The 17194-nt window shown below is 31.0% G+C and overlaps 1 protein-coding gene across 3 annotated transcripts; it reads left to right on the top strand.

Moving 5' to 3' along the window:
• The first annotated feature begins 173 nt into the window (after nt 1-173).
• On the top strand, nt 174-16060 carry LOC132721001 (transmembrane protein 50B-like). Of its 3 annotated transcripts, XM_060705248.1 has the most exons (8): nt 174-324; nt 4388-4495; nt 4925-5037; nt 5306-5373; nt 6387-6479; nt 6884-6944; nt 13233-13320; nt 14484-16060. In XM_060705248.1, the coding sequence occupies exons 2-7, from the start codon at nt 4397-4399 to the stop codon at nt 13276-13278; spliced, it is 480 nt and encodes a 159-aa protein (XP_060561231.1). In that variant the 5' UTR covers nt 174-324; nt 4388-4396; the 3' UTR covers nt 13279-13320; nt 14484-16060. The 3 variants fall into 3 exon arrangements, with proteins under 3 accessions (XP_060561231.1, XP_060561230.1, XP_060561232.1); XM_060705247.1 differs by lacking the exon at nt 13233-13320; XM_060705249.1 differs by lacking the exon at nt 13233-13320 and having other exon boundaries at nt 223-245.
• The last annotated feature ends 1134 nt before the right edge of the window (nt 16061-17194 follow it).

Raw genomic sequence — 17194 nt, 5'->3', positions numbered from 1 at the left:
AGCAGTATATACCATCCACACACTGTGTGGGCCCCCTGTGATTAGTCCCGCGTTTTATATTTATTATTTTTATTAAATCATTTCATGTTAGCAAGGCCTTTCAAATAGAAAGACCCTGATGTAAGTAATTGTTTAATGAAAAGATACAGCACTCAGGAAACATTTTTCCGTACAAAGTATTTAGTACGGTGTGGTACGGTGAATATACGAACCACTAAACAGGAAGTTGAGTTTGACAGTTTTCGGTGAGTCAAAATCATCGGAATATTTTGCAAAATAAACTAACCTCAGACGGCTGATTATTGCAAGACAGTTTTACTTTAGGTAAGAGATATCATGATGAAAACTTTTCAACTCACAAATTATGTTCTTTCAATCTTTTTTGCATTTCACGAAAATATTCTAACTTGAGAAACAATGTTAACCTGAAAAATCCTCAGGTGGTGACCGGGTTTTGAAATCAGGACCTATCGATTACCACGCGGACACTCAACCACGTCGCTAAAAGGTTAACCCAACAGCAAGGCTGTTGGAAATGTCCTAGACCTGTATTCACTACACTTCTCCCCACTTTATTTTTGAACTTTAGGCAAACTTCAACACTGAGTCTGAGTGCACACAGCTTTAAATACAAAGGCAGAATCCTCATTACTATACATGAGGGAAATACCATACTTGTTTACCTATAATGTTTCCTGTTGGGGACAGTCACATGACTGATGTGTGTAAAACACCGATTGACAGTTTCTTAACTAGCAGCAGACGACAGGCTTTTCTTATCAGTAGAAATGCGAGTAAAGATGACCGGTTGCGTATCTCACTGTATAAAATGTTTGTAAAATGGTCTGACTTGTGGTAGGTTTATCCATAAATGTTAATACCTTTAGTGGAAACAATATGTTGAAATATATGAGACGAAGCTAAGATCACAAGCTTTTCATTGGTGTTATTTTAAAATCGTAAATTAATTCACCCCAAACTAGCAATTTGCGGCTAAATTTGCCAAATTTGCATTGTTTTAGCATAAGAGATATGGATTTTACTAGAAGATAAGGGAAACAACTCGTATTTTTCACTCTATATAACTTGGTTTAATATTTATGTAGTTCATATAGAGACTGTCATTGATGGGTGTATTGATTGCTAGTCAAATGAAACATTATCAGCATTATTGTTATTTTTTTTTACCTTGTTGCCATTATAAATTGTTAATCTCTCAATTAAAAGGGGGACACTTGACCATGTCGCAAAAGGGTTAACCCAACACAAAGGCTTTTGGAAATGGCATACACCTATAATCACTACAACACTAAACAGAAAACATTTGACTGACTGTTGAAACAAAAATCTAGCAATAATCTAGCTTGAGGTTGATGAAGGAGAAGTGCGTTGGATTAAACTGTTAGCACATTTATTGGTGTATGTCATACACAGGGGACTAAAAGTGTGTGTAAATCTTGTTCCCATCACAAATAATTAAAAATGTCACCCGCTGAACAAATTTGGCATAATATAGCTTGATATCAGCCTATTATTAGAATAAAATAATATATCGCATGTAGTGATTTTATCACTTCAAAAATCACAGTTTGTAAACTTGGATATGCAGCATTAAATCACTCCGACTACGTGATATAATTCCTGGCGTCTGAACTCCAAACAGTGATTTTATTTAGCAATAAAATCACTGTTGGAGATTCTATTTATATCTTAAATTGCATTTACATAAAAGTAAGAAATATTACATTCATACTTAACGATTAACGCAAATAAAAGCATATGTCGTGCTTTGAGGGTACCTATGTGTTCAAAAATAAGAGGGTACCTGTGATATAAAAATTCAAATGAAGATAGGGTAGCCTGTGCCGCTGCAAAACCAAAGTAGGGTGTTTTTATGAATTTAACATTAATTTTTGACAATATACTGCCATTTGTCCGAAGATGATATGTATATGAACATATTAAATATGTATGATGCATATATAATCAAGCCACATGTTCATTTCAGCCCGAAAAATATGTCAAGGTGATGGGCGAGGCATAACATGTCGATTTTTTGTAGCTTATTGTGAAGTTGCAGGACATGAAAATCGGGCACATGACAAATCAGCACATAAATAAAACATTCTAGTGTTCCGTGGTATACATCTTTTCTATGTGTCATACCTCCTTTCCTTATTACAATGAAATTTTACTGGATTGTTATCCATTGCTGGTTTCTTTTTAGCACAGAATGACCTGTGCATGTTCAAAGAGGGTACCGTTTGAGCAGATTTCGCAGAGGGTACCAATATGGATATGCAACGTGATTTATTTACCACTTGCCCTTCAGTTCAATGCAATGGGTTCAAATCACACTGGAGATTTAAGATTATTTTATTTGAGGAAGCTATCCAGCTAGCTTATGGAACATTAATAGCTCATGTCAGAAATAATATAAAGGGGCACCTGAGGTCTTCCTCTACCAGTTATGCTTGAAAGTCACCATAACCTTTGAAGTGTTGGTCACAATGGTATGACTTAAGTCCCAACAAAACAAACAAGTGCATTTATTTGACTATTAAAATCGTACAGTCTTAAAAAGTGCTTAAATTTGAGTCTCTTTCTTAAAAAGTCCTTATTGGCTTAAAAATGTAAAAAAGTGCTTAAAAGTCCTTGAATTTGATTACTCTCTTAAAAAGTGCTTAAATTTGCTAAAAATGTGCTTGAAAATGTTTAAATCACAGAATGACATAGTTTTGATAAAAAAAAAACAACGGTTAACAAAATAAAAAAAAAGATCCAATTTAGTATCAAAACCAATGAAATGTTTACTCAAGGTGGACAAATTGCAGTTGTTTTGAACTAATCTGTATTTGATGCACCCTTTGTTGTTCTTCTATTATGTCAGAAAATGCATATTCAACAAAAAATGGTGAGCAAACTATCCATCATAGGTTGAAGATTGTGTCGGTATATGTGCAACAAATGTGCTTGAAAAATGGGAAAACGTGCTTAAATAGTGCTTAAAAAGTCCTTGAATTTTGGCATTGGAAGTCTGTACAAACCCTGCAGTATCAGGGTGATAATATTCTGTGTCACAATGCCAACTCCAACTTTATTTGAATTCTTACTATGATTAATTTTGTAAAGTATTGTAAACTAAGTCATTAAGTGGAAAAGAAGCATGTCATAGTGTGTTTGGAGTGGCTACCTCAGTTGCCAAATCTTTACCTTCAGCACACTATTATGCTCAGCACAGTGTTTCTTTTCCTTATATAACTGATACCGGAAAATGGCACCGTTCCCAATACTAGAAACTAGACAGCAAATTTCCAAATTAATGACTGATAAATTCCCAAAATGACATTGAAAATTTCCTCAAAAATTGGCAAATTTAAAGGTAAACAAAACAGTAGTGGATGTTTCATATTGATAAGTGATATGCAATAAAAATCAAGTATAACCACATGAGTGATATTCATACCCAGTTCATTTCGTACTTTTAATGTTTCACACCTAAACATTATTTATTGTACAATTGTTATGATTATCATTTTTCTTTCAACCTCAACCAGCAAAAATAATCATTAAAGTTTTAATACATGGTTTTAAAGTGTAAATTGTGCAAAATTTTCATGTCTCCCTGAATAAAAGAAATTCCCAATAAATATTTTGCATCTAATATAAAATTCCCAATTTGAGTCAAACCAATGGATTTTTTCCCAATCTGTCTGCTACCGGCACCATTCCCAAAGTAGGGGAAAAAAAACACTGTGCTCAATTTGAAATAACCCTGGCAATCTGCAGATTTTGGAAGCAAATATTAGTTGTATTTGAACAAATTTTCACATTTAAAATTAACAAATGCCCAAGGCTTTCTTTGTCCATGATAAGAAGAATGCAATCTGTTACTTATGCTAAGGGTGAATACACTAAGTAGTTGTTTACTTTACTTATTTTATACATAGATATGGGCCAAATACTATACCTAGTAAGTACCGGTAAGTTGATTGGTGTGAAATAATTTAAGATTTGGAAAACGATATTGAAATTAGTTTTTACCAGCCAAAGTGTGAAGCTGATGCATGTCCTTTTTCACAAAAGAGCATATTACAGAAATATTTAATACATGTACATGTATATGTTGTTTGAAACTGAAATTTTCAAAGTCTTCAATTACCATCTGTGGTAGAAATCATCATCAACTAGCCTTTAATTCTTGTTTTTACCATAAACATACATGTAAATATATCTAATCATTTTGTTTTGTTCATCTTTAAAGTTTTATAGTTGATTATCTTTATGTATCATCAATAGGAAAAAAATTGTAAAATTTTATTTTAACCACATTCTTATATTTATGTCAAAGTTTATAAAAAGATTGTGCATGTATTTTTATTTTCAGAATAAGAAAATGTCTGGATTTTTAGATAACTGCAATCTACCAAACTGTGAATGTTTAGAACTTGGAGAAAGGAGGAACTTTGTTGCTTCAGTCATTTCAGGACTACTGGTAAGCTTTGAAAATTAATCTGTGCTCTGACTTTTACATGTATTTGAAGCAATAAAAAAGTTAAAACTAGATTACCATAATTCATTGACTTTGTTAAGCATAGAAGATTTTTCTTTCTTTATGTCACTTGCCATTAGTTTGAATCACATCATTGACTATCATGTAAGAAATTTAAAATGAAAAGTGGGGTGGTTTTACTCAGTTGTCAGCATCATCTACAATATGATTGAAATAATGCATGGAGGAATATCTGTGGTCTTTCTCCACCAGTATGTCTGGATGTTGGCATAAATATGGCATTTACCATTGTTGAGTGTTTAAAACCCACAGTTCGTTAGAAATAAAGAAGCAATGGCTTATACATGTACTAGAAGTAATTTCTTATGTTAGATTCTCAAAGTTGATGTGTTTCTTTTTCTTGTATTTCAGTTTTTCAGTGGTTGGTGGATTGTTATAGATGCTGCAGTGATGTACCCAGACCAGAATGATTTTAATCATGCATGCCATACATGTGGTGCGATAGGGACTGTGGCATTCTTTTTGTAAGCTTACTAATTATCTATATTATTTTGTATTTCTAGCAGAATATATAAAGATGTTTACATTTGTTGATGCATTTATTATGGAATGTATGAACATACAATATTCATGTGTTATGTTAAAACAAATGTTTTATTATGTTTTCACTTTATAAAATTTTATTTATTGTGAAAAAAAAAATGCTAAGATGGTATTTTTATTCAGATAAACACAAGTGAATATTTTATATGTTTTAATTCTATAAATTATGTATACTTTAAATAATTTCAGGATAAATTCAGTGTCCACTGGTCAGATTAGAGGTGATGCCTACAGTACTGGATGTTTAGGTCAAACAGGTAAATATAGAAGAGAACAAAATTATTTTATCATAACTATACTATATACTATACTTTAACAATATCAATCAACAAAATATATACACAGTATATCAGAAAAAATAATCTTTGCATAGAAGACAATTGTTTATGCTAATATTTGTACCTATCAAATGCAATTTTTCCTGATAACTAAGTAGCCAATTGATGACAAAAAGTAATGGAATATAATACTTTCTTACCTCCCTTTGACCATTACCAAAACAAACTCAGAAATACTAATTCTTTATTAAAAATATTAATAAATGTTTAATAACCCTTGAAAATGCTGCTAGAGTGAGAAGAGTTTAGTCTTTGCACTCAGTATAGAACCAGGCCATCCTGTTTATGCATGCAGTCTGACCAGGATCTATACAGTTGGATGACTATACAGTTGGATGACTTCATCTTGATTTTCCCAAAATAGATAATGGACATTTCCAAAATTGGGAGCTGGACAAGTCCAGTTTAGAATTTCATTAGGTTAAGGTTAAGTTTAAGTTTCACTGTATTTTTGAAAATCTTGTTTGAAACTATTTACCAAAGTCTTGTAATGTAATACTTAATTTTTAGTCCACAAAGATGATTTGTGTTCAAAAAATAAAATGTTAAGAAATATTATTTAAGACTTATTTTCCTTTTAAAGGTTTTTCATATGCCATCTTTTGACATATATTGTACTTTGTAGTGAGCCAATCTCAGTCAGGATATGTTCTTATCTTATGTTTGTTGTGCTAGAGTAGAAGCCGAAGTCATGTCGATTTTATGCTGCTTTTTATCAGTAGTGAAGTCTTTATAAACATTTTTCTTTTTGGAGAAAAATATTGAGATATAAATATTTTGTCAGTGAAATTATATTACGTTTAATTATAGCAGTGATATTGTTGCCACACTTGACAATACACATACACAAGTCCAAAAGTTAAATAAAAAAGATAAATATTGTAATGAAATCTTTAAAAATCATTGTTGATTGAATGTTTATATTATTACAGGAGCAAGAGTGTGGTTATTTTTGGGTTTCCTTCTGGGATTTGGAGCCCTTATTGCAGCTTCATGGGTTCTGTTTGGTGTCTATGTTGTTCCAGGTGAGATATGTTGTATTTACATATCATACTTATTACATATCATTTGAATGTCAAGGTCATACAAGTATATCGCTTCTAAAACAATGTAAATGGCTAAAATTTTTTATATCTATTTACATGTTGTAGAATCCAAGATTTATATTTTAAAGATGTTTTAAAATCGGAATGTTTTGAAAAAATTTGAATGTGAATGTCATATACCTTAATGACCTGATTTTTGCCGTACTGTTTAAGGTTTATATAGATTAGGATTTTATAGAATTGACAATATAGTACAACTGTTTATGATAGTATTTTATATAAATGATTTTAACAATGTGTTATAGAAACTTGTAGTTTAAAGACATTTAAATGTTTACAGATTGTAATCAATATATCAATAAAACCTTTGTTAAAAATTTCAGGAGACAAACCTGAGTGGCCAGGAATAGCAACCTTCCTTCAAAATGCACTGATATTTTTCAGGTAACTGTAGAAAATAAAAGTAGTATCAAATTATTGTATTGTTTTCCTAAATAATGCTTGTAAAATTGCTTTCATTTTATCTATCATTTATTTTGCTTATCCTTATAGCTTCATCCCTAATACCATCATCCATGTATTACATATTAGGATGTATTTGGATATCGTTGTATGTTTTTAATTCTTACTTACACTGTGAATATGCATGTTCACCTTGCCTCCTCCACTGTTTCCTCATCATTATCATCAGCATCATTATTATCATCATCTTCATCATCATTATCATAATTATTATCATCATCATCAACAACAACAGTCTCTTCCTACCTCTCCACCAAATTGACCAGATCAGAAGATATCACTGTAATGTTTAGTTTGTTCTCCAAACACACGCATGTACATAGAAACCAGATCTTACAAAACATACAAAAGCACCATTTATAGTAAAACTATTGTATCAGTACACATATACATTGTATTTCCATGCCTTCTTGCTTCTCTGTTATCAATGAATTATTTGCACTGATACCTTTTTAGTTACTAGTTAAAACTTTTATTTCATTTGATTGCTTATGGTAGTGCCTCTTTTTAAATTCTTGTATATTTTATGTGTGGGCACAAACTCTTACAGAAAGTTTTCAAATACCTATCTGCTGTAATTTAAAAGAGAGCAATTTATTTGTTAAATATTCCACATCTATTTTCTCTCTTTTATTTCTTACATGTAATATTCAATTCAAAATTCTTTCTTGCTTGTTTTGTATGTTCTTGTGCCGCCAGCAACATATTTTACCTGTGCAACCAGTTCAGAACGTCAGCTTGCACATGCTGTCTGATTATGCTATTCATTTAGTAATTAATGTATATATTATATTTCCTCAAAATTGATTAATGGTTTTGTTCAGATGAGACTATAGACATGACTGTTTAAGATATTTATCATGGTAAATGTTTAGAAAGAACAATCAGGGGCGTAGCTAGCCTTACGCACCTACGCACGTGCGTAACATTGATCCAGGAAAACGAAAATTCAAATATGCTAAAAACGGTGAGAGAACTAAAGGGTTTAGGCGTGGGTCGTGTTGGAGTGTTTTGAGGCATGGTTCCAAAATTTATATAGATCTAGCTCTAATTATATCATTGATTCTAATATAAATATAGATCTTCGAAGCATTTAGGTAATAAGTTCCAATAATTATATAACGTAAAGAGTATTAATCCATAAAATGAAGCATAATACGGTTTTTACGGGGCCACCCACCTTAATCACGGTAGTGCTCGCTCGAAATACACTTTGCCCGACATACAGACCGAGTTAATTTCTGTATATGTGGCGATACTAGCGGCAAAACAAATGTGGAGACATGTAACGTCGCTACATTCTTTGGCTGTATCGCCGACGAGGCCCGTGGAGCAAATAGCTAATGTTCTCAGGAACAAATAAACTTTATAGAGTTTCATTGTTCATTTATGTGTTCGTTTAAACGTTTGCATTTGTATATCTCTTCACGTTAAACATTTTTAAATACCTTAAATAAATATGTGTTGAACATTGTCAACGTCATTATAAACATATCCATACAAAAATAACATAATATTATCAAAGATAAATCACAAGACGTTGCTAGTTATAACCACGTTTTTTTTTTCTGGCGAGAAAAGGGGCAATTATGCCTCACGGTATAAACGTTAGATAATCCTGTCTGATATGCAAGAAATTCTTTGTATCATCCTATGCTTTGCATGGTTTGTTTACTGTCTTGGATCAATGTCTTAGGCGGGTATTTATGCTTGTTGCATTTATGTTCTATATTACCTGTATTGCATGTTTTTTAATTATCTGATAATTAAATTGTCTTCTTGTATTGCATGTTTGCCTACTTTTCTGACAATTGAATAGTCTTACATGTATTGCTTGTATATTTATTTGTTAATAGATTAGTCTTACAGTGACGCACATTCATTCATCAAAAATTAATTATTACTTTGGATTGAGTTGTTATTTAGCAAGGATAATAATTAGGGAACTGTTAATAAAAGAAATTATTATATGCAATTTAAAAAGTTCAAGGGTTTGCAAATTAAGGTCATTTATCATAATTGAGACACTACTTGTATAGTCATAATCATTAAAAATATATCTAGCAGCTGATCTTTGGCCTTGGTCTATCTTATAAATTAAGTATTTCGGCCAAGGATGCCAAACTATGGAGCAATATTCAACCTGAGGTCTAACATAGGTCTTATATGCAGTTTTCTTTATCTTTTTATTTGGGTATTAACATTTCTTCTAATGAATCTAAAGGAGTTATTTGCTTATATGTTTGTTCCATGAAAGGTCTTGACTAATAGTGACTCCTAAGTATTTTGCTTTCTGAGTTGAGTTCAGGTGAATGTTATGGAGGGTCCGCCTGTCATACATCTATAATTATCAAGGTACATTGTATGTTTAAAAATATTGTAAAACTATATCAAATGGAACAAAATCTTTTAAAAATATATATATAAATGACCATAGCAGAAATGACCACGCGTAAATTTTAGAATGGTTGCCGAGGCAGACTTATTATCATAATTCGTATTGCTTCTTATAGCCCATTGAAAATAAAATTGGCTAACGTCTTGTACTATATCAATTAATGTTAATATATACTTTAAGTTTTAAAAAGTCTGCGAATATGGGCTGTACATTGCCTCTCGACGATAACCACGGGTCATAGTATAGTTCCGTGTAAAAACTGAGATGACTGTCTCTTGCAGGTAGGGCTCACGTATGGCCTCATGAAAATAATTAAATGGTAAAAGGCCGAGCTTGTTTATTTGTCCCATACAGGGGTATACATGCCCCTTTTGAAAAATACCAGAATATTACCCCCTTAGCAAGGGTATTGCGTCACCTACGAAGCCACGTATGACCCCATGAAAATTTCTAAACTGTTACAGCAATGAATTGTGTATTGTTTCTATTACTTAGCTACGTATGGCCGCGTGTAAAATCAAAGGGCTGCAAGCTCTGTGGTATTTTCTGATCTTTGCAATCTAAATCGTACTGTATATCTGTATGTATTTTCCTGTATAAGTTTATTTTTATGTACTATAATTTATCTTGCAAATCACCAGAGTTTGATACATACGGAATTTTGCATAACTACAGTAGAGTTGGATCAAAAAATCATTTATGTTAATTTTTTATGACAGCCACACTTTATCATTGCATATCATGGCTACTCCCTTTACAAGACACTTAAAAAAGAATTTAAAAAAAGTTGCCTCGACTTGGATTTGAATTCCAGACCTCTCACACACTAGACAAGCGCGTTACCCCTGCACCACGGAGAAGTTATATAAAGGTTGTCTGAATAAAATCTAGTCATTCTAAATTTAGAACTTCCATTGCATTCCAGGTTTGTAATCCTTATTAATTTCGAGGTATTTGGTTCAGGATAAACCTGTTGTTTAAAATTGAAGTATAAATTTAGCGAAAATATTCTCGCCCAAACAGTCCGACATGTAGAATCTATATATTCCACCACTCGGCAGTCAGATTTATTTGTGTAGTATTCGGTAATCGACATCGCTAAAAATAGCATTTTCATTGATTAAAATCAAATTCATCCGCGTAATTTGTGATTGTGCATTTATTGGCAATTCTATAAGACAACGCTACTTTTAAACTTTGAATGCGTTGTAATTTGTTGTATACTTGTAACAAAATAAAAATATTTCTTTCTTTTAAATCGCTAGTTTTAAGCTGTTTTGGGAACTACTTGTTGTTAGGTTTGTCGGGAAATTCTGTGTCAGAGATTGAATGTCAGCTATGTATTTACTGACCTTCGGTCAGAAAATACAAAAATAAATGTCAGCAGTACTGGACTGACTATTCGCCTGTGGACAGCCACCTAGCTATGATAACGTGTAAAACTGAAATTAGTTTATTAATAGCCTGTATATTGTCTCTTGCATGCAGGTTGCCACGTATGGCCTCATGAAAATACTTTAATGGTTAAAGGCAAATCTTATTTACTTTACCAATACAGGGGTACATATTCTCCCTTTACAAATTACCTGATGTTTACCCCTTATTACGTCTTCTTCTTAGTTACATATGGCCCAATGAAAAATTCTTAACCGCTGCATCATTAGACTATGCATTGTTTCTATTATTTAGCCGCGTTTGGCGCCGTATAATTTACTGAAATGTCGACAGTAAGAGACTGTCAGGGGCATACCTACCGATACGCCAATACGCACAGTCATATAAAAAGAAAAGAGTTTCGAAAAAGTAAAATATCAAAAATGAAATCAATAATTTGGGCGTAGATTGATCAACATATTCGTAGCTGCTAATTGATTCTATAGGTATACTTAGGATGTTACCTTATTCGAATATGCGTTAACAATCAAGAACTCAATTATAAGAAAAGGGAGAAAGCACATATGAGCAAATTAAAATAAAACAATTGCTTGTGTATATCAACGGGAAGCCATGTTAGAGAGAATTATTCTATTGTTGTGTTAGTCTCGCATCCGAGAAATCAGTGTTTATAAGGAGGTATGGTTTGAATTATCTTTAAAATTTCAGTTTATACCACCCTATGCGAAAGATGAGACTTTGAAACTCAGAAAACAAAATATTCGGCCTTTCAACAGAAACTTGGTCAACAGAAACTTGGAGTGACGTACACAATGTAAAACTATGATATAAAAAATTTCTTTGGAATTTTCTCTTTTTTTCAGATTGAATTAAGCTTTAAAGAATCAATGTTATAATGCTAATAAACCTCGCCAAAATCAAAATAATGATAAAAAATTGTCCAATATATTGCAATCATTTTTTCAGAAGAATCAAAATCAGTGAAAACTAAACATTTATTTCATGTTTTACATCTAGATCTATATGCAAAATTAAGATCTTGTCTGCAACTTGTAGTTTGCGGAGTTAGCTGTATGGAATTTACCTTGTAGCTATAAGTCAGTATATTATTTGTTAATTTAGTAACATTCGTTCATCTTATATTCATTTCAAATTGTGTAGAATAGTTTGGGCCCTATGAATCAGATCTTTGCCAGCATCTATCGTTACAAACCGATTTAACCGTAAAAATGAATACATGTATTTACAAAATATATCACTACAGAAAGATGTTTCTACTGTATTATTTTATTGTGTATAGAAATAAGTTGCATACTTCTGCAAACAATGACATATATATATTCTTTATTATACATAGTCTCATCTATACATATTTAAAACATAGACAAATATACAACAAAAACAATGTATAGCCATATAAGACACATCATGTACGTCCCAAGCCATATAAGACACATCATGTACGTCCCAATTCTTTTATTTTCAACAACTTTAGATAACGAGTTGGCGAGCATCCTTTTATGTGCGTGAGGCATTTAACTTCCTGATGAAATATCTTAAATATTTGGAATGGAAACTGAAAGAGTAGAGTTGAGAATAAAAACTGTTAAAGACAATATTTGCTGTCTTCAACATTGACATAATACGCATTTTAAAATATTTTAAGGGACCTAAATGATCATGCGATACTACATCTTCCTGATAAATATGATAACATTTCGTTACACTAAAACATTAAGCTGTTGTGTTTGTATTAAAGTCATACAGATCATTTTAAAGCACATTTTCCTTGATTGTATCTCATGTTAAGTTATGATGAAACAAAAGAAGTATAACAAAGAAAAAACTTGTTAAACATTTCTATTACAATAGAATGACACCTGGCAATGTTTTGTTTTCCTATTAGTAAATAACTCTTGAACTTTTTAAAACATTGTCAATGTTAGACTTCGTGAAATTTCTCTTACTTTCAATGCATGTACTTGATGTTATTTTCATAACTATAGATAAAGACAATAGAAGTACAATTAGCTTAGATGTCCTCTAAATCTCTTATTTTAGCACATCTAGCTATAGTTTATATATATCTCTGGCGACCCTTCGGCCAAAGACCTGCAATCGGCGTACACTTAAAATAAGCCGAGGTACGCCCCTGACAATTGACAAACCTTATATCTTGATGTTTGTTGAACAGATTTTACAAGTGTTTGTGCAAAAAAATCTTTCTATGGATTGTCTACCGATACATATGTCTTACTTTAAGTTTAAAATGTAAAATGTCTCCTGTAAAAATAGTTCTGCTGTTGCCCCATCAATTAGTGAACACTATAATAAGCTTATCAGTTTAACTTTTAAAACAAATAACTTTAAGACTACAGTGATATCACAATGTGTATATGTGTGTGTGTGTTTTACAGTGCCATGGTGTTTAAGTTTGGCCGGGCAGAGGATCTCTGGGAATAACATCTCTCTTTCTACTAACAGCTTGTTTAGCTCTCTAACATAGTTAGTACTATATTCTATATATTCCATTCTCTAGTACATGGTTACCTCTTCTGTAGGCAAATATTTCAGTCAGTACTAACATCAAAAGTTTTAAGAAGAAAAAAAATGTAATTCTTTTTTTTAATACTTTTTCTGAATTTTTCTTCAAATTTTGAAATCATATTTGTATGTAGTACTAGTGAAATATCTTGTAATGCTACTCAGATAGCCTACAATCATAGTATAGCTAGGAAAAGGTAACCATTTACTGTATTACATGTTTTTTTTAGTTTGTTTGGGATTTTGTATACATTGTACTGTTATGTAGGTAAATTGGGGTATAATAATATATTGAGTGGTATAGGTTAGCTTATACATGCTAGGAAAACATGCTTTCTTTTTTATATGTCAAACTTAATCTTTCTATTTCATAAACATCTATTACACAGTCTGTGATATTATTGCTTGAAAAAGTAGCTCATGCAGTTTAATAAAATATCATAAATGTAAGCCTGATAATATTGTTCATTAAGTTTGGATGAGTTTATTTTACATTATTTCTCTGACACCTTTGTAATTTATATTCAATTATTGATATCTTTTTATACACACAATTTGAAAACAAATTAAGAAATATCACAAGATCAGTCTACAAGAGTATGCAGCCAAATTTTCTGTAGATTTATTAACCAGACCAAACGTTTACCTGTATTTTGACTTATGTTACATTGTGTTAACTTTATATTTCTGTCATTTTGTAAGTTATACAAAATTTAGTCCATCTTTGCATATTGGCCCATCTTAAGATAAATTGATTTTGTGGTTTTCAAATTAAATACAAATTTACTTGATAGAAAAGCTCACTTTAGAGTGTGTTTGGTCACTTAACATCTAGCTCTCAGGTTATTATCAGGAGAACATAATACGTAAAATTAGGTTTTCAGGCAATTTTGTTGAGGAAAATTTTCCATATAGCATTCTTCATGTGTCAAGTAATTTATGTGAAGTAACAGAAAAGTTTATACATGTTTACCATCAAAGAACCTGTTGTGTAATTCTCAGCTTCAAGTTATCCAGTTATATATTGGTACTAACTCTCCAATTAAACAGTTAAAATAATTCTAAATTTATTTAATACTATAAAATGTTATATTATTTTATTAGATGTTTCTTTTTTTTTACAGTTCTTTGATTTTTAAGTTTGGAAGAACAGAGGACTTGTGGCAATAGAGGATTCAATTTAGATGTCATCTGTGTCGTGTTGTATTAAATTTCATCTGTGTTAAGTTGGGATTTTCATCCATGTTATGTTGTATCTCAGTTACATTTTCCATCACCTGAACATACAGATCTGAGTTACTTAAGATATAGATGTGTTAACTCTCTATTGGGTTGAAATAGATGATGGTTATACTTAGCAATGTATAAATTGTTGATGAATTTTGTGTACACCATGCTTTACTTAAGTACATCAATAGTGATAAATTGTGTTAAAATTGCTTGAATTCAGGAGAAATATGAGGGTTGATCAATATATTCGAGGACACACTCCATAAATTATTTTTTCGGGGAAGGAATGTAAATATAATTATATTTGACATTTTTTCAATGATTTATCAATTTGATGTGTAAGTTTCAGATAAATAATCCGTATATTTTATCCGAAATGACAGTTTTAGAAATACATGTATAGCTGATCGCCGCAGCTCATTGGCAAATTATATTACGTCGTGATGTTGGCGTTACATCTTCTAAAAAAAACGCAGCCCCAACTTCTACACATTGTTCATACCTGTGTTCCCACTGACTGATAATGTTCTTATAAAAACAAATGAACGCAACACAGACAATGCCCTTGACTGTAAATCATGGAGCCCAGTAAATTTGTGCCTTCAATTTCACTCGCATTGCATTTGCAACAAGTTTCAGTTGGTCTGCTGCATCTCTTATCATCCTTGAGTTCTTCTCTACCTTCATTGAAGCGTTTGTGCCATTATAAACTTACAAATGAGCGCGTTGTTTGTTTCGGATGCAATTTCCATGTTTTCTTTAGTCTCCTGTGGCGTCATACCAAGATTTACACAGAACTTAATTACTGCCTCTGCTCCAAGAACGTCGTGCTCCTCTCTGGTGACACACCCCTGTCTCCATTGACATCTCCAACAAACAAAAGAAGTCGTAGCGACATTAATTTTTTTTAACAAATGTTCTATAAACGTTATGAAAGAACGTTGACGTCATTATCGTATAGTAAAGAAGGGCACCAAAATAAGGACAATTTTTAAGTATTTTAAAACGGTAAATATAACTTTTTTAAGCTGCGGCGTTCGTACGGCATAGGGTAGCTATGGCGATACATAAAATCAACAAAATGAGATTTTTTTTTTAAAAATCACAACATATTTGTAATTGTATTAATACTTCTCCTAAATAGCAAATTTCTTTAAAATATCTTGATTAATTATTAAGTTATTAATAGCGTCCATGAATATATTGATCAACCCTCGTATGTGTCTATTTTTAGATAGCATCCACATGCTCATTATGTAATGATAACTTTCCCTGTTCATGGCATTATTTTGATTTTGGATACAATATTCATATTATTGTTTGCTCTATACATTTACCACATGTTATCTACTTTTAATTAATAGTAATATTAAGATTACATTATAAAGTCTCCGCCGTCATCTTAAAAAATAAAAAAAAATATGGGAGTAAAAGAAATATTTTTACCTTGGTTGTTAAAGAAAGTTTCTATTGATCATATAAACATCATGATTATCCAATGAAATGAGACGTTACAAATGCACATAATATTCTGTTATGTAAAATGTATATACTTAAAAATAAAAATGCACATAATATTGTGATATGTACAATATATATACTTAAAAATAAAAATCTTGAAAATTCAACAATGACATATAATTGCTTTCATATTATTGGATGAACTAGGAGATAAAAATGGCTATCTATTGAAGATAAAACTAGAAATAATAAGTAGTATATGAGGAAATGTTTTTATTATTTTTTGTATATACATACTTGCTTTTTTGTAAGGTGGCATTTTTTATTATTTAATTGATTGAATTATTGATGTACATGTAGACTTGTGTGTTTAACAGAGATCCCTAGAACTTGCAGTATTCTGTAAACTACACATTAATATTGATAAAATATGTGTGTAAATATATGTTTAAAGTGGATTGGTCTACAGTGGGCACATTCACCATAAGTATTTCAAATATTGATAATAACAACAGGAATGTTTTATTTGGATATTCTTAACAGGTATTGCTTGGATAAAGTTCTAATGTTAAATTGCAGTATGGTCTGCAATATTGATAATAATCATAACCATTTCAAGATATCTGTCTCATTTTTATGTAAATATTAATTCTATGACTAACTAATTCATCCAATAATATGAAAGCAATTATTTGTCATTGTTGTATTTTCAAGTTTTTTATTTTTAAGTATTTATATTGTACATATCACAATATTATGTGCATTTTTATTTTTAAGTATTTACACTTTACATATCAGAATATTATGTGCATTTGTAAAGTGGTTATGATTATTATTGCAGACCATACTAATGTAACATAAACAATTATGATGAATAATAACATTTTGTCTTAGAACACTGTATTATCTGCTATTTTATTATCTGCTATATAAGTACATGTATATGTAATATCAGATCAAGTATCCAAAATTGCCAACAACATACATATATGTATCTACTATCAACATATTTATTTTTTTGTTTTAACATACTTTACATTATAGACCAATTCACTTTAATTTGTTGAAAAGTGTATTTGTTGTCAGTTATTTTGATGATTTGCTGAACAAAAATTAAAAAATCTGATTTGGATCATTATTAAAT

This window comes from Ruditapes philippinarum, unplaced genomic scaffold, assembly GCF_026571515.1.
Source record: "Ruditapes philippinarum isolate M1 unplaced genomic scaffold, ASM2657151v2 ctg2169_1_1_1_1, whole genome shotgun sequence".
NCBI classification, from domain to species: domain Eukaryota; kingdom Metazoa; phylum Mollusca; class Bivalvia; order Venerida; family Veneridae; genus Ruditapes; species Ruditapes philippinarum.
The sequence above is the reverse complement of the archived record's forward strand: the minus strand, read 5'-3'. Positions and strand labels throughout refer to the sequence as shown.